This window comes from Dioscorea cayenensis, chromosome 16 (assembly GCF_009730915.1).
Source record: "Dioscorea cayenensis subsp. rotundata cultivar TDr96_F1 chromosome 16, TDr96_F1_v2_PseudoChromosome.rev07_lg8_w22 25.fasta, whole genome shotgun sequence".
NCBI classification, from domain to species: domain Eukaryota; kingdom Viridiplantae; phylum Streptophyta; class Magnoliopsida; order Dioscoreales; family Dioscoreaceae; genus Dioscorea; species Dioscorea cayenensis.
The window spans coordinates 17,632,468-17,651,087 of NC_052486.1; the positions used below are offsets into that span (position 1 = coordinate 17,632,468).

The 18,620-nt window shown below is 38.2% G+C and overlaps 1 protein-coding gene and 1 non-coding gene across 2 annotated transcripts; one reads left to right on the forward strand and one right to left on the reverse strand.

Moving 5' to 3' along the window:
- Window positions 1-3,943: 3,943 nt before the first annotated feature.
- LOC120279677 lies at window positions 3,944-4,050 on the reverse strand. Its single transcript, XR_005541984.1, has one exon. It is a non-coding gene; the product is annotated as a small nucleolar RNA R71 (small nucleolar RNA).
- An 8,803-nt stretch (window positions 4,051-12,853) lies between these two features.
- Window positions 12,854-13,384, forward strand: LOC120279472. Its single transcript, XM_039286408.1, has one exon. The coding sequence runs from the start codon at window positions 12,913-12,915 to the stop codon at window positions 13,252-13,254; it is 342 nt and encodes a 113-aa protein (XP_039142342.1). The 5' UTR covers window positions 12,854-12,912; the 3' UTR covers window positions 13,255-13,384.
- Window positions 13,385-18,620: the final 5,236 nt, after the last annotated feature.

Genomic DNA, 18,620 nt, shown 5'->3' on the forward strand with positions numbered 1-18,620 from the left:
CTACCGAAGTCAACCAAAAAGAAAGCTTGTGGCTATGGACAATCTAGAAGGTATACCCTCGAGACCACTCCTTATTTATGATTGGTCTAATTTGCAAATATCTAGTTATTGTGATGCTTGTGGTATTGCTTTTATTAATGCTATGAATGATTGTATTAATCATATTCCTATGCTGAAGTAGTTTCATGCTGCCTCTACTAAGGGGCTGCCGGAGTTCTGTTCGGAGACCCGAGAGATCTAATTATTTTTCCATGAATGATATCACTTGGAATGTTAGGGGTGTAAGGAGACCGGCTAAGCAGTTTTTGGTAAAGGGTTTTTTGAATTTGCACTTTGCTGATGTTTGTTGTTTACAAGAGACAAAGCTTGAGGAGGTCTCAAATTCAACTTGGATCAAGATGGGGGGTTACCGCCTTGATCATTTCATCTTTCTTCCTGCTAGGGGATATGCGGGAGGTACTATCTTGGGGTGGAATAGTGCTCTCCTCACTGGTAATATTGATAGAATTGGTGCCTTCAATTTACCTGTGGATTTCTGTTCCAAGAAGAACAACTTCAAGTGATTTTGCACTACGGTGTGCAGTCCAAATGCACGGTCTCTTAAGCAAGCCTTTTGGGAGGAGTTGAAGGAAAGTCGTGGTTTGATTGAGAGACCTTGGATTGTGTGTGGCAACTTTAATGCAATTTTTGCTTTGGATGATGAACTCTCTGGGGCTCCCAATCTTTAGGATGTACGTAGCGCTAATACTTTCATACAAGATCTTGATCTTTTACAACCCCCATCTGTCGGTAGAAAATTCACGTGGACAAATGGGTAAGTGGAACCCATCTAGATCAAGTTTGATCGTTTCCTTGTCAATAGTGTGTAGGTCAGCCACTTTCCTAAAGTTATTCAAAATAGGCTACCTACACTTGGGTCAGATCATGTATTGATTTGACTGAAAGTTAGCAAATTCTTCTACACTCCTAGACCTTTTCGCTACGAATTAGCTTGGTCTACTTCCGAGGGTTTTCTCAAGCTTATGTCTTGGTGGTGCATGGAGCTAACTCCTATGGGTTGTGGCACATTTATATTCGCAAAAATTTGGCAGGTCTGAGGGGCATTTTAGAATTTGGGCTAAATTTAACTTTAGTTCTATCAAGCTTAAGAAGCTGGAGCTATTGCATGAGGCGGAAGCTCTAGGTATTTTAAAGGAGTCATGTTACCTGACGACTTTGGAGGCTGTGCAAAAGCAGGTTCTTTTGGAGAAGCTTGGAGAGATACATAAACAAAAAGAGATTTATTGTTGTCAACATTCTAAGCTTCAATGGTTAAAAGAATGTGATGAAAACATGAAGTTTTTCCATGCAGTGGCGAACGGGCGTAGGAATCAGAATTTTATTCCGAGCATTTGTCAAGATGATGTTGTCTTTACAAACCCCTATGATATTGGCAAGGTTTTCTCTGCGAGTTTTCAACAGCGGTTTGACCCTAAGTGGGTTTCAAGGTTTAAGGTTGGCCTGCAAAAACTTTTGGAATATAAGCATCATGTTAAACTTTCCCATCTTGAACATCCATTCACATTGGATGAAATCAAGGGTGTAGTCTTTGACTTAGGTGGAGACAAAGCCCCGTGCCTCGAAAGCTTTCCCTTGCAATTTTTTAAGCAATTTTGGGATATGATCAAGTTGGACCTCCTGAAGCTTTGTGAGGATTTCTACTGTAGTAGAGCCAATTTGGAGAGAATTAAGTGGGATAGTATTACCCTCATTCCAAAGACTAACTCTTGATGAGTGCATTTTATATAGCTATTTCTTATACCCTAATGTGTGTTTTACTTGTCCTGATAGCATGATTTTATCATAAATCGATGATGTTTGAGGTATGTTTGCTAATATGTGTGGATAATTAGATTTCTGACCAAAAGGAATGATAAGAGATGAATTTTGATGTAAAACTGCGTTTGAATACAAGTTTCTTAACAAGTAGGGTCAGAAGCACACCCATGTTGGAAAGCATGATCGGAAGCACATGCATGTTGAGCCCCGTGCGATAAGTGCCGTTTACATAGAACTGGAAGCATGGTTTTTATTGCTATCAGCACCCTTGTGCTGGGGAAGCACTTTCGGTAAGCACAGGCGTGCTTTACCCCGTGTGTTTTACTGCAAAGTCATCAAAAACTCAGCATGATCACAAGTGCTCCTAACACCATTATGTTGGGGAAGCACAGTGGGTAAGTACGGGCATGCTTACCCCCGTGTGTTTTATGGGAATCGCACTAAGACTATTTCCCAGGATTTGGAGCTAAGTAGAGTCATCATCACGGTCATCAACACGGGCGTGCTTACATCGGGAAAAGGTTATTTAAACCGTAAAATTAGATTTCAAAGGAGTTCTTCTTCTATCTTTTGAAGCCACGGCTAGGACAACAAAGAGCACCATCTAGGGCAAGATCTGGAGGAAAGATAAGCATGAAAATGGAGGATCGTCAGCAACAACCATTGTCAAGCTTTCTCTGACGTAATTGTGGAGTAAGAAGGGAGTTTAATGACAATCTTTATTTCTCTACTTGTCTCGCTATGTTTGACAGTAAAACTATGAAAGGCTAACCATCTTTTGGTGCCCCAGATTATGAATTTTGAGTTTTAATGTTGTAATTTTAGTGATATTGTTTCTTGAGTTTCCTTGTGATGTCCCTTTTGTTCATATTGTTATCCTTCTCTGTGTTAATTGCCTTGACACTTGTATGTTGCTAGCTTAATGTGGGGATTCCCGATAGCCATGTAAGCATTTATTTTTCATTGCTAGTTTTCACATCAGGTTACCATTGCATTTTAAGTTGCTATTCAACCCTAGATTGGCTTGCTACCTCAAGTGTAATCTTTACTCGTCTAGCTAGGGCACACATTAGGAAAAGGGTTGAGTCCGCTCCGCACCATTGAGTGGGGACATACGTTTGTAAACCCTCCATAGGTATTTACCACGGTCCAAGAGGAAGCTCTTGAATCATTGCCTAGTCATTGCATTTGTCAAGGAGATTAATTTGGGGCATTGTCCTTTTTATCACCGTCTTCTCAGCCCAAGACCTTGCCTCTTATTTCTTCTCTATTCTTCTATTCTTTAATAGATTAATTAATTCAACCCTAATCTTTGAACTGGCTAGATATTGAAAACGAGCGAGTATTGAGAGTTATACTAGTCCTTGTGGATTTGAGTACCCGATCCTATTGGGTACACTTTACTTGTTTTACGACCAATATATTTACGATTACGCAAAGAGCGTATCAAGTTTTTGACACCATTGCCGGGGTCTGGCAACTCTTGAAAAAGTTTTACTTTTGATTAATTTAGTGATTTTTATTTCTTTTTAATTATCTTGCAAACTTTGTTTTATCATTTGTTTTAATTTGTGGTTTCATTGATTGGTTTTGTAGGTGTTCTTGCATGACCAAAGGAAGTTCTTCTTCTCTTCTTGCAAATCCTGATCCGGAGTTAGAAAGAATAGTACACAGAAGATTAAGACATATAAACCTCATAGATTTAATTTTAGTGGAAATCAATGTTGAAGTAGATCAGAATAAAACAATGGCTGCGAATCAAAGGAGTATTTCAACTATGCCAGGCCAAATCTTGAGGGAGCAGGGTGCAGTATTGTTCACCCTCCTGTAGTGGCGAATAACTTTAAGTTGAAGCTTAATTTCATACAGATGGTGTAGCAGACATGCCATTTTAATGGTTTTCAAGATGAGGACCCATATGAACACTTGAATAACTTCTTGAAAATTTGTGACACCTTTAAGCCAAACAATGTATCTGAGGATGCAATTCACCTTCATCTATTTCTTTTTCAGTGCGAGGAAGGCCAAGCAATGGCTAAATTCTTTGCCACAAGGGTCGATTACCACATAGGCACAGTTGGCAGAGAAGATCCTCACTCGATATCTTGCTCCAGTGAAGATTACGAAGCTTAGAAATGATATATCTTCATTTTGATAGATGGAGTCTGAAACCTTGTACAAAGCATGGGAAAGATACAAGGAATTGTTGAGAAAATTTCTACAACATGGAATTGTAGAATGGATGCAAATTAAGATTTTCTATAATGGTTTGAATTTAGCCACCGAGCAGATGCTAGATGCGGCAGGTGGGGGTTCCTTTGTAGTAAACAACCAACTAAAGCCTACACTCTCATTGATGATATGGCATCGAATGGCTATCAGTGGAGCTCAAAAAGGAACAAGTCCGTGAAAGCTGCAGGAACTTATGAGGTTGATGCACTTTCTACCTTAGCAGCACAGGTAGAAGCTATTTCCAAAATATTAAATGCAATGCAAGTTCAACCTCAAATACCTGTGATGAGTTGTGAGGTATGGGGTGGCCCGGTAGGGCCAATTGCTCAATCTATTAAGGGCCTCCAAGCACAGAGCAAGTAGATTATGTGGGGCAGAGTAACAGGTTCCAGAACAACCCTTATAGCAACACCTACAATCCAGGCTAGAGAAATCATCCGAACTTTTCTTGGAGCCAACCTGGGCAAGGGTCACAAGGATAGTTCAAGCCATCATAATCTCAACATGCACCTCCCTGCCCACCATATCAAGAGGAAAGGGGACCATCACTTGATACCCTATTAGTGAGGTACATTCAAACAAATGATGTTCGTCTTACGGGACATAAGGAATTGATGAGGAATCAACAAGCATCACTGTATAATTTTGAGCATCAAGTAGCACAACTTGCTAAGACTCTTGATGAATGACATCAAGGTTCATTGCCTAGCAATACAAAGGTTAATCCTCATGAATCCCTTAAGGCAGTGACTTTAAAAAGTTGAAGGGAATTGATTTCTACCCCTACCAAAGTGTGTGAGAAAGAAGTTTCTGAACCAGAGGTAGTAATTGTGATAGATACATCTGCAAAGGGTAGTGTTGAGCAAGGTGAAAATGAGAAAGTCAAGGAGCAAAGCAAGATTTATAGTTTCCAACCTAAGTTACCTTATCTAGATAAGGTGAAGAAAGATCAACAAGATCAGTAATTTAAGAAATTCCTTGAAATGTTCAAGACCCTGCACATCAATGTCCTATTCATTGAGGCTCTTGATTAAATGCCTCACTATGCTGAGTTCCTCAAAGAATTGTTGACGAATACGAGAAAGCTAGAAGAGGTATCCACCATTACTTTGAGTGAGGAATGTTCCACCATCATCTCAAATAGGATTCCCAATAAGGAGAAAGATCAAGCAGGATTTATCATCCCATGTACTATTGGGGAAATGCTTGATAAGAAAACACTTGCCGACCTTGGGGAAAGTATCAACTTGATGCCTTACAAGATTTTACAAAAGTTGGGGCTTGGTGAGCTTAAGATGACAAAGATGACTCTTTAACTTGCTGGTTGTTCTGTTTGTCATCCTATGGGCATTACTGAAGATATGCTAGTTAAAGTGGACCGATTTATTTTTCTGGTGGATTTTGTTATTTTGGATTTGGATGACAAGGCTGAGGTTCCTTTAATTTTGGGGAAACCATTTTTGACAACATCATAAGCATTAATCGATGCCAAGGATGGTAGAACTGTTTTAAGAGTGGGTGACAAAGAAGTGGTGTTTAAGTTGTGAGATAAAATATGTTATTCTAAGGATTCTGACGACACATGTTATGCTATTGAAGTGATTGATGACTATGTTTCTACATTTGTGTAGGATACATAGATGAAGGATAATTTATCTGAATTACTTGATGATGAAGAACCACCAGATGACGTAGAGGAGAAAGATTACCACCAAGTTAGCATAGGAGCTTCCGAGGGGAAGCTTAAGTTGATTGATCATAAGCCCTTTCGAGACAGGAAATGGTGGAAGCATTGTGCAACAACTATCAAGAAGAATAGTCCACCGAAACTCTTCCAAGGCTTGCGACCTAGCTTCGATCTTAAATGAAGGTGAAATCTTTTTTATTGAAACATCAACACCTTATTCCTTTGCACAACCTATAAGAAATTGGGAGGAAATTCCAGTCCATAACCCCCCTTGAGCATTACAAGGTACGACATACTTGTGGCATTAAACAAGCACTTCTTGGGAGGCAACTAAGTATTTTTCCATTATTTTTGAGATTTTCTTTTTTTTATTGGTGTTTTATTTTGTTACCGTGGTGTGTTTAGTCATTTGTTGCTTTTAGAATCAATCTTCTATTCAAGTTGGGTATTTTGGGCTCTCAAGTTTTTGTGTGTTTAATCCAAGGCTTTATTTTCAAGGTCAGTGGTTGTTAGGCAGTATTTTTGTGCCATGTTGAGATTGCCTTGTTTTTCCCAGGTCAGCACGGTCTTGCTCGTGACCATGCATTTTACTGGAGTTGCGAAAATTTTAATTTCAGGGGCAAGCACGGGCGTACTTGTGCTCGTGTTGGTGACCGTGCTAGCATTTGCACTGTTCAGCCATCCCCTTGCATAGTCATGCTTGGGTTTTTAGGGTTTCAAGAATTTTTCCTATAAAAAGCACGGCCCTAAGTACGGTCTTAAGCACAACCGTGCTCTTTTAGGGCATATTTTGCTTTTTAGGGATTTAGCAAGGTCGTAAGCATGACCATCATTATTCAGGGGTGCTCAGGCGCGACCGTTTTCCTTCTATCTTCGTCCTTTTATTTCAAAGTTTTTGCTTCCTCATCCAAAGTTTTTCACTTGCATTCATAGCCCAATCTTGTGCTTTTGCTTAGTTTTTGGACGGATTTCTTCACAGCATTCCCTCGCCCTATTCCTTCCTCTTCTTCATGCATCAGGTATATATCCTTCTCCGTTCTATACTTTATTTTATGATGATAGCATGTAAAATCTCTTGTATGTTGTGTTCTTTATGTTTTTTATGCCATGAAATGCTTGAACAAATCTCTTGTATAACGTGCTTCACATGGAGCACGATCGTGCTTAGCTGTACCCTAGTCTGTTTCCAGGTAAGTACGTTTATGCTTAAGTCACAAGCATGAGCGTGCTCTTTCCCAGTCAGAATACCCTCGCTGTTCATTCAACACGACTGTGCTGGCCCTATTTCTCCTGAATTTTTAATGTTACACAATTTTTTATGCAGGAGCTTATCAAGGAAGAAGACAGTGACACCAGGGCTTGTGCTCAAGAGGGCAAGATGAGAGAGTAGCTCCTAAGCTACACCTAAAGGGCCTACGTTTGGTGCACCAGCCCATCAGCTATGATACACTTGGCTGTGCACCAAGCGGATCAGAGAGTCCCGTGAGATTGACTGGCAAGTATTACATGATGTGGGACTCGACGATGAGGTCCAGGGATTACTGAGAGATCGAGCCCGGCATTAGCTCTTCGACATTACCGGCACCACATACAGAAAGCTGACGTTAGAGTTCCATCAACATTTGAGCTTGAGCGGGGGACGATTAGTTTCCACAGGGCTAGCACTATCCAGTTTCAGGCATTTGGTACGATGCATCACATGAGCCTGACCCAGTTTTCAGTCCATATGGAACTCTACGATGAGGAGTTTACTCGTACAGCTAAGTATGATGCCCTATTGATTGAGAGGCTGGCAGGGAAGTAAATTGAGTCTTGCTGGTGCCATATGAACACCTCTCCTCGGTACGATCCTCGCCGATGGAAGGCTACCAACCTTCGATCCTTATCCTCAGGTATATCCATTATTTGTTGAGCTACTCTTTGATAGGGCAGAGCGATAGCACAAGAGTTGGGAGCAGGCGATATTTTGACTACCTGCTTAGCATGGTCGATGAGTTCCACTTACACCTACGGTACGAGATCATCCTTGTGATGCATCATTTTATATAGCTATTTATTATACCCTAATGTGTGTTTTACTTGTCATGTTAGCTTGTTTTTTTCATAAATCGATGCTATTTGAGGTATGTTTGCTAATCTGTGAAGATAATTAGGTATTCGACCAAAAGGAACAATTAGAGATGAATTTCGATGCAAAAACTATGTTGAAATACAAGTTTTAGGACAAGCAAGGTCAGAAGCACACCCATGTTGGAAAGCACGGTCGGAAGCACGGGCGTGCTAAGCCCTGTGCCATTTACTAGCATTTGCACAAAACTAGAAGCACGGTTTTCACTACCCCTAGCACCCTCGTGCTGGGGAAGCAAAGTCGGTAAGCATGGGCGTGCTTACCCCTGTACGTTTTACTGGAAAATCATCAGAAACTTAGCATGGTCACAAGTGCTCTTAGCACCATCTTGCTGGGGAAGCATGGTCGGTAAGCATGGGCGTGCTTACCCCCGTGTGTTTTACTGTAATCATACCGAGACTATTTCCTAGGATTTGGAGTTAAGCAGGGTCATCAGCATGGTCGTGCTTGCATCGGGAAAGGTTATTTAAACCCTAAAATTAGATTTCAAAAGAGTTCTTCTTCTATCTTTAGAGGCGTGGCTAGGATAATGGAGAGCACCATCTAGGGTGAGATCTGGAAGGAAGATAAGTGTGAAAACCAAGGATCATCAGCAACGACCATTATCAAGCTTTCTCTGACCCGATTGTGAAGCAAGAAAGGAGTTTAATGGACAATCTTTATTTCTCTACTTGTTTTGATATACTTGATTGTAAAACTATGAGGGGCTAACCATTTTTCGGTGCCCAAAATTATGAATCTTGACTTTTAATGCTTTAATTCTAGCGATATTGTTTCTTGAGTTTCCTTATAATCTCCCTTTTGTTCATATTTTTATCCTTCTTTGTGTTGATTACCTTGATGCTTATATGTTGCTAGCTTAATGTGGGGATTGCTGATAGCTGCATAAACATTGATTTTTCATTGCTAGTGTATTTTATGTTGCTATTCAACCCTAGATTGGCTTGCTTTCTAGAGAGTAATCTTCACTAGTCTAGCTAGGGCACACATTAGGGAAAGGGTTGAGTGGGGACGTACATTTGCAAACTGTCTACAGGTATTTACCGCGGTCTAAGAGGAAGCTCTTGAATCATTGTCTAGTCATTGCATTTGTCAAGGGGATTAATATAAGGCATTGTCCTTTTTATCACTTTATTCTTAACCTAAAACCCTGCCTCTTCTTTCTTCTCTATTCTTCTATTCCTTAGTAGATTAATTGATTCAACCCTAATCTTTCAGCCATCTAGATATTGGGAAACGAGAGAGAATTGAAAGCTATACTAGTCTCTGTAAATTTGACTACCCGATCCTATTGAATATACTTTACTACTTGTACAACCCGTGCACTTGCAGATACGCAAGGGGCGTATCAACTCTCCTAAGTAACTTAGCGACTATGGATCAATCTGTTTAATCAATTCTTCCCTGAAAATTCTATCTTAATTATTGGCGACCCGGTTGAGTACGGTCATGGATGATCTAGTTGACTTTAACCAGTCTGCTTTTTTGAAAAGAAGATACATATCGGATAATATTACAATTGTTGAAGAGTTGATCTTCAGTATTCATAAGCGTAGGTTATCGGGTCATATTCTAAAAGTGGATTTTGCTAAGGCTTTTGATATGTTCGATTGGGATTTTCTTTTTGAACTCCTGAAAGCTCGAGGTTTTTGCGAGAGATAGGTAGGATGGATCCAGAATATTCTGTTCTCCTCTAAGACTAATAATATTATGGTAAATGGGTCTCCTAACGGCTACAATCATGATCACAGGGGACTGAGATAAGGTGACCCGCTATCGCCTTTGCTGTTTATTTTAGTGACGGATGTTCTTCGCTCAATGTTTCCACATGCTTTGAGGTCTAAGATTTTAGTTGGTGTCCCGCTTGGCAAGTTTGGTAGGAGTTGCAACCTGCATTACGCTGACAATTTACTGGTCTTGACCACTGGTGGCCTCGAAGATCTCAGAATAGTGAAGCTGATTTTATACTTGTTTGAAGTCATGTCGGGGCTTAAAACTAATTTTGCCATAACTTTCCTTTACTAAACTTGCATGGGGGTTCTGTCGGATGCTAGGGCTGCCTAAACTTTACTCCCCGTCACCTACCTGGGAATCTCGATATCCGATAGAAGGCCCAGACGGTAAGATTGGGAGGGGATCATATTATAGGTGAGAAGGAGGCTTTCATCTTGGAAAGTATAGCACCTATCTTTAGGTGGCCATCAAACCCCGGTGAACTCGGTCCTATATTCTCTCCCAACTTATTAGATGTCCATTTTCAGATTACTGAGTTAGGTCATTAAGGAAATCGACAGGTTTAGTAGAGATTTCTTATGGTCTATTCCTGATATTGATCATCCGGGATGTCGGTTGGTTTGTAGGAAGAACCTTTTGTTGATCTTGTGATTAAGTGGGGTGGGAAATCTTGGACCTGCTTAACTTCAACCATGAGCTATTAGATAAATGGTGGTGGAAGTTTAAGACGGATCCCAATTGGAGTGGTACAAATGTGATTCATTTCACTTATGGTTTGGTCGGCTGGAATATGTTCCCTAGACTTACAGGATGGATCTCTTTTTTCTGGGAAGGGGTTTATAACTTTTTACTAGCCTTCAGAGGGTGTATCTTACACGGCATCAACTCAGGGGAAAAGACCCTTTTTTGGAAAGACCGTTGGCTTAATAGCATAGCGCCCATGCATCAGTGGCCGGAGGAATTCAGAGCTTGTCCACATCCTAATGGCACTGTTCAGGAACTTGGACACATGTTTGAGGTGGTCCCTTTCTCTGGGTACCGAGAGACTTGGCAAGTTAGGGATCGTCTGCGTGTGCTTGGCGGGGAGCGGGGGGACAAGAAATGGTGGATACTCAAAGGGAACGGTGTTTTCTCTGTGAAGTCTTTCTATAATTTTCTTAATGACGGTGGTTTGCGTTGCCCAGTAATGAAGTTTTTCTAGCGTAACACTTGCCCATGGAAAATCAACCTTTTCAACTAGCTTGTCGGGTTCATTTTACTCATGGCCACAAATATTTGCACTTTATAATGCTGTGGCTACAAAACTTTTTTTTATAACACAAAAACAAATTAATTTTGCTCCGGTTGCACCTGTGCCCACAGTGGCTTATTTTAAGACTGTTTCTGGTGCCACATCAGTGCACATTAACGCCACATCAGCAAATTCACCGGAAACAGCCTTAAAAGAGGCCATTGTGGCCACAGAGGCAATCGGAGCAAAATTAAATAGCTTTTGTGTTATAAAAAAAAGTTTTGTGGCCACAACGTTATAATTTGCAAATATTTGTGGTCATGAATGAAATGAACCCTTGGCTTGTCTGGAAGAATAAGATCTTGTCTCTAGAAAATCTCGAGAGAATGTGTAATAGACTCCCAATTGCTAATTGTGTTTTGTGCCACTCTGGGATCGAATTGGATGATCATCTCTTCCTTTGATGCCCTTATGTTAGACATGTTTGGGATCATTTTTTCAGAATCCTCCAGCTGCCCGAACTGCCTCTCTCCATAAGCTTGCTCTGGGATTCATGGAGGTCGTCAGTCCAACCTCCTTTGAGGGGCATGGGAGATCTTGTCTTCAAAGCACTTGTGTGGAATATTTGGCTTGCTAGTAATGATTGTATTTTCAACACCAATGTCTTGCATTCTCATGTTATTATCCTGAAAATTGATAATATGCCTTTATCTTGGTTTACTTCAGTATCAGAGGATACCAGAGAGAAGTTGGATGACTCCATGTCAACCATTCGTAGAAGCCTGGAGTTTTTTAGTCCTCTGGTGGTGAACTCTTTTGAGGTTCCGTCAGCTGAGGAGGAGCAAGATTAGGGCACGGGCTAGGGTTCTTTTGGGGAGTTTGGAGGAGGCCTTCATAGCTCACCTTAGTTTTCTGTTTTTGGCCTTTTTTGATGTTTTTGGAGTTGTTGTACCACATCTAGTGGTTTGTGGCTCTTTTCTTTTATCTCTCTACTGTGGTTTGGTTGTGGTTTATATGCTGTTCTTGTCTCTTAATGGAAATGGTTTATCGATCTTTTAAAATAATAATAATAATAATAAAAGCATTTATAAACCTACCTAAAAACCTCTCTTTAATTATTTTACTTGTTCATTTTAACTAATTTACAAGAATTAAAAAAAATTAGTTAAAATTAGTTTGTAATTTAAAATTTATAAAAAAAATATATTAAATTTTCAAAATTACTTTCATTTAAAATATAATTTAATAAAATATATATTAAATATGATTTATTGAAAGTGATAGAAGTACATTAAATGTAAAATATAAATTTTAAAAAAAATAATATTAATTTTTTTAGGGAAAATAAATTATAAGTCCATGAAAATGTACTTTTCACTTAAAATATATAATTGCTGTTTAACATTGTGTGTTTTCATATAACCACATAAGTTTTCACTTAATATATATATATATATATAGTACGTTTTCGTTTAATATTTGATATTTCCATTTAATATTTGACTTTTCCGCTTAATATTATGTGTTTTTGCTTAATAAGTTTATGATAGAAAAATGGAAAAATATATGTAAGAAAAAAGATTTTTTGGGAATATGAAAATTTAGTGGGATAATCGATGAATAAGTGAAACTTGAAAGAATTTTTTAGTATTTTCAGATTTTTTTTTTTTATAAATTTTTTAAATAAAAAATATAAAACATGAAAAAAAAAATAAACTAAAATAAAATAAAATAAATAACATATGGGAGTTTCAGGTTCTTTTAAACGGTTCCACTCACTATAAAAAACAAAACCCTTTGATGACATCCTCATCCAATTCCTAAGATACCCTCATTATCCAACATCAAAGAAACCTCTCTTATCTGACGTGGATCCCAATCACAGCATTAGATCCAACTTTAAATAATTATCACTAATATTATTCTAACATCGAATCCCATCCATCCAATTCCAATCCAACGGTGATCCTAACTCCAAGTTCCTCTCCAACATCACTAATCAATAATTCAATCCCCATCTCAATCTATATAAAAGCCCATCACTAAACCCCTTCTCCCCCAAATCACATCAAATCCCTAATAATGGCTTCCATCTCGTTCTGCAGCGCTTCTCCCTCTCTTCCTCTCTTCTCCTCCGCTTCGATCCGGCCAAGGAGATCGGTGATGATCGTTGCCAGCGCGACGGCGTCCTCGTCCGGGGACGGGAAGTGGTGGGCGCCGTTGTTCCGGTCGATCATGGCGGATCCGGGCGATGGAGCGAAGGGCGTGGAGGGGGAATCGGAGGGGAAGAAGGGGAGGGGGAGGTTGACGGCGGAGAAGGCGAAGGAGTTAAGGCGGCAGTTGAGGGAGAGTGAGAGCTGGCATGATGGTATGTATCACTCCGCCATCGCTTCTCGTCTTGCTTCTCCTGATCAGCATCACTAACCCCCTTCCATGAATCAAGATCTACTTTTTTTTTATTATTATTATTTTTTTTATTTTGGGGTAGATGTGTGTTTGGTTGGTGTGAGAAAAGAAAGGAAAAATATTTGGCTGGTTTTGTAAATAATTTTAAAGGATGTTTATATATATATATATATATTTGGCTTTTTTTTGTTATTTTATTAATGTTTAATAAAATATTGTATATATATGTCTGTATGAATCTTTGTTTTGTTTTCATCTTTGTTTTGTTAAAGCTGGCAACGTCAAGACCCAAGGGAGGGATTGTTTTTTTACTATGGTTTTGGTTGTGGAGATGATATTGTGATTAAACCAAAATTTTTTTTATTTTTTTTAAAAATGTTTTATTCATGATTTATGGGATCCCATGTAGAAACTAAGTCGGTGAGTACCGGTTGCTGCGGGTTGCAATCTATGCTATGTTAGATGGTGCTTGAGGTTTATTTATTTATTTATTTTGCGCCTAGATTTAAATTTTTATTTAGGTTTTTTTTCTTTTGGTGCGTTGACTTGCAGTAGGGTGATTTACTGAGAATTTTATAAAATTATTATTATTATTTTATTGTTTTTATAATATAAATAAATTTGTTTAATTATTAAATTTTAATTATAGCTTTTGATAGAGTTGAAATATCAATCTCGTGCGAACCATGAACTAATTAAGTGGTAACTGAACTTGCATTGCACTAGGAGCTCATTCAAGACATCTTTGTATTTATTTGTGATTTGGTGTTTCTCATCTATTTCAAAAAAATGAAAAAAAATAAAAAAAATCAATCTCAATTTCTTAAACAATTCACAAATTTAGTTATGTTATTATCCAACCACAAATTTCAAATTTTACTCTAAAAAAACATATTCGTAAAATATTTTTTTCACATCTTTTTATTAGTTTTTATTAAAGTTATTTTTAATAAAATTTTAACTATTTCAATTTCATAAATTTATCATAAATTAATTTATTTACTAATTTTATTAGTAATTAAGTAATTAATATTTTATTATTAATTAAATAATTAATTATACACAAATTAATATTTTAGGTATACATTTACTACTTATAATTACATTAATGAATTATTAATTTTATAATTTTAATTACAATAAAAATAAAAAAAAATGATTATAAAAATTAATATTTATATGAGATTCTAAATTTACGGTCATTTATTTTAAACCCCAAATTTAGAATTTGAGTCATGCATTTAAGAGATGGCCTAAATATATTTTTTTTCCCCACAAAAGACCTCATTTTTCTCTACTCATGATTGTTGGAATTAGTGTGGTTAATTTTTTACAATTTATTGATAAATCACCTCGCATTTTTTTTATTATTAAGTTTTAACCATATATTGGGAATGATGGATCTAATGGGTATAAATCCTAATTCATACCCTGGATTTTCTTGCTGGGAGATTGCTTAGGAACAAAAAAAGTGGCGGAAACGTACCTGCACTTGAATCCATTGATTATGACGAAAGTGATTGGGTCTTGTGGTTCTTCTCACTGATCACACGCAAAGAGGGGAGATGGAACCCTAATTCAGAAAATCTAATTCTGAATCTCAAATCGTTGCGTGCTCAGTCAGGGACCATACCCTATTTATAAAAAAACTTTATGGGGCTAATTACAAGTCTGCCCATCATAGATTTGACAATTTTACCCCTAGGAATTCTAGACAACATAAGATTAATATGTATATCCACACATTTAAAATTAGATAATTAGGACCAAATTCAAACTTGAATCAGATCACATTGGGTCCATTCAAAACTTGAATATAATAAGATATACACAATTATAAACATTAGTTGTGTACGTCTACACAACTTATGCACATAAGTCCTTATATCCCTACATATTATGTGGTCCACAACCCAACAATCTCCCACTTGGACCATACAATCATGCACCTTCGGGAATTCAAAATTATGTATAAATTACTATCAACAACCAAATGTAATTACAACTAAAAATTATCTAAATCAATCTCGTCCATCAGCTTCATCTATACATGGAACATAAGGGCAGTCGTTGCCAGTACAATGCAACTAAACCCACCATGCTCACACATACTGACTTAACTAACGACAGATAAAGTGTGGATGTGTAGCATGGAAATTACAAGCTAATGTGATCTACGCTTGTCTATTTCCAACTGGTCCAACTTTAAAGTCTTTATGAGATCATAGTTCAGAGGAAAAATAAACGATAAACTTTATAAAAATTAATCAAAAGTGTCATGACATTAACATGAATATCAAGCTATGAAAAAATAAACTCCAACTAATCAGAAGCATTCATACTAACGACGCCCATGCTAGCAATATGTTCATGGAAAAACTCAGAGGCGATAATGCTTTTTGTAAGCGGATCCGCAACCATGGAATTTGTCCCTATAAGCTCAATACTAACAAAGCCACTCGAACCCTTTCTTTAACAGATTTAAGAACTTAATGTCTATATGCTTAGACCTAGAAGAACTTCTCTGTCTGCTTTGAGAACAAAACTGCCGCTCTATTATCACAATACAACGTCGAAAGGTCTCTTTATGCTTTCGACAACTCGTAATCCTTTAACGAAATTGCGCAACCAAATAGCATGACTAGATGCCTCATAACAAGCGATGAATTCTACCTCCATGGTTGATGAAGTAACCAAGGATTGCTTGGCACTTCTCCATGAAACAGCACCACCAGCCATAGTGAAGATGTAACCAGATGTCGACTTACGACTATCCAAGCATCCAAAGAAAGTCGGAGTCGGAATACCCAATGATCTCAAGCCTATCTAACCTCTTGTATGTGAGCGTAATCCTTTGTCTTCCCAAGATATCTAAAGACCCTTTTGGTCAGAACCCAATGTTCTCTACCCGGATTACATTGATATCTTCCAAGCATTCCCTACTATAAATGCCGGTCGGGACGTGCATGACACTGCGATACATAAGACTTCCTACTGCAGACGCATAGGGAATGTTCTGCATGTATTCGGATTCAATTCCTTCCTTAGGACATTGTCTTAAACTAAATTTATTTCCCTTCGACACAGGGGTGTCATGAGGCTTACACTTCTGCATGCCAAACCTTTGCAGTATTTTCTCAATATAGCTCTTCTGAGATAAACTCAAGGAGCCTTGTGAACCATCACGATGAATCTGGATCCCTAATACAAAGGATACTTCACCAAGATCTTTCATCTCAAAACTTTCAGAGAGAAATTTCTTAGTTTCCCAAAGGATCCCTTTGTCACTGCTGGCAAGCAGAATATCATCAACATATAGAATCAAAAATATGTACTTACTCCCACTGAACTTGTGATACACACAATCGTCAATAGTGTTCACCTCAAAGCCAAATGAGAGAACAATATGATGGAACTTTTGATACCATTGTCGGGAAGCCTGTTTAAGCCCATAGATAGATTTCTTAAGTTTGCAAACCATTTGATTGGTCTCCCCAGCGACTGATCCCTCCGGCTGCATCATATAAATGGTTTCCTCAATGTCTCCATTAAGAAAAGCCGTCTTTACATCCATCTGATGTAGCTCAAGATCCAAATATGCCACAAGTGCTATAATGGTCCTAAAAGAGTCTTTTGCAGAAACAGGAGAAAGTCTCTTTGTAATCGATGCCCTCCCTCTGAGTAAATCCTTTCGCAACTAGACGCGCCTTATACCTTTCAACATTGCCTTGTGAATTCCTTTTGGTCTTAAAGACCCATTTACATCCAATAGGTTTCACACCTTCTACCAATGGGATAAGGTCCCAAACGTCATTGTCCTTCATGGATTGGATTTCCTCACCCATAGCTTTGATCCATTTATGAGAGTTTGAGCCATTAATTGCCTCGCTAAAGGTAACTGGATCGTTTTCCATTGAGTCAATATATCCTTCATGCTCATGGAGAAATACCAAATAGTCATCCGAAATTGGATTTCTCCTTACTCTCGTGGACCTCCTTAGAGGCACTGGTTCTTCTTGAATTTGAGGTTGAATGTCTTGTTCCTCACCAATAACTGGTTGAGTACCCTCTTCTTGATGGGTAGGAATAATATCATCTCTGTCATGTACCGAATGTTGCGTTTGAATGACAACAGGAAAAAAAACCTGACTGTGATCCTTAGCAACAGCAGAGAAAGATGTATCCAAATCCTCCCCAAAGACAAAATCATCACTTCGATTCTCCTCTCCAACCTCAACATCCTAAAAAAATCGGGCATTTCCCGTTTTGAAAAAGGTTCTTGATGTAGGATTATAAAACTTAAAGCCTCTTGATTTTTCAGAGTACCCTACAAAATAGCTACTTATTGTCCTTGCATCCAGTTTTCTTTCATTAGGCCTATAAGGCCTTGCCTCAGCTGGACAACCCCAAACTTTTAAATGCCTTAGGATAGGCTTCTTGCCAGTCCATAATTCATAAGGGGTCTTCTCAGCAGTCTTAGTGGGAACTCTATTTAGGAGATAGACTGCGGTCTTTAATGCTTCACCCTAGAGAGAGTTAGGTAATGTTGTATGAGTAATCATACGTCTTACCATATCTTTAAGGGTTTTGTTTCGCCTCTCTGCCACACCATTCATGCTAGGACAACCTGGCATGGTGTATTGAGGAACGATTCCAAACTCCTCTATGTATTGAGCAAAAGGGCCCGAACGTTGCTCGCCTGATCCATCGTACCTACCGTAGTATTCACCACCACGATCAGATCTGACGGCCTTTATATTCTTGCCCAATTGATTTTCAACTTCTGCCTTAATGACTTAAAAAAGTCCAAGGCCTCTGATTTCTCATGTAATAAGTAGATGTAACCATAACGAGAGTAGTCATCAATGAACGTAATGAAATACCGTTGGCCGTTCCAAGACGCCATAGGGAAAGGTCCACAAATATCGGCATGTATAAGTTCTAAGACTTCTTTACTTCTCTCGGCCCCACTTTCCTTTTGTTTGTAGTCTTTCCTTTAATGCATTCAATGCACACACTATTGTTTGTTTTGTCAATTACATCAATAATTCCGTCTCTTACAAGCCTATCAATTCTCTTTTCAGAGATATGACCCAAACGCTTGTGCCATAATGAGTAAGAATTTTCATTTTGTAATCTACGTTTTATTCCTTTAGTTTCAGTATTATGGGATTCATTGTTTGTATTAACCATATCAAGCAAATAAAGATTATCACTTTCACTTAATGTACTGGTTCCAACCAACATCGAATTAAAATGAAGAACACATCTTTTATTACCAAATGAACAAAAATAACCTTCTTTGTCTAAAACTGAAATAGAAACTAAATTCCGTTTGAAGGACGGTACAATAAATGTGTTATTCAATTCTAAAAGTCCCTATG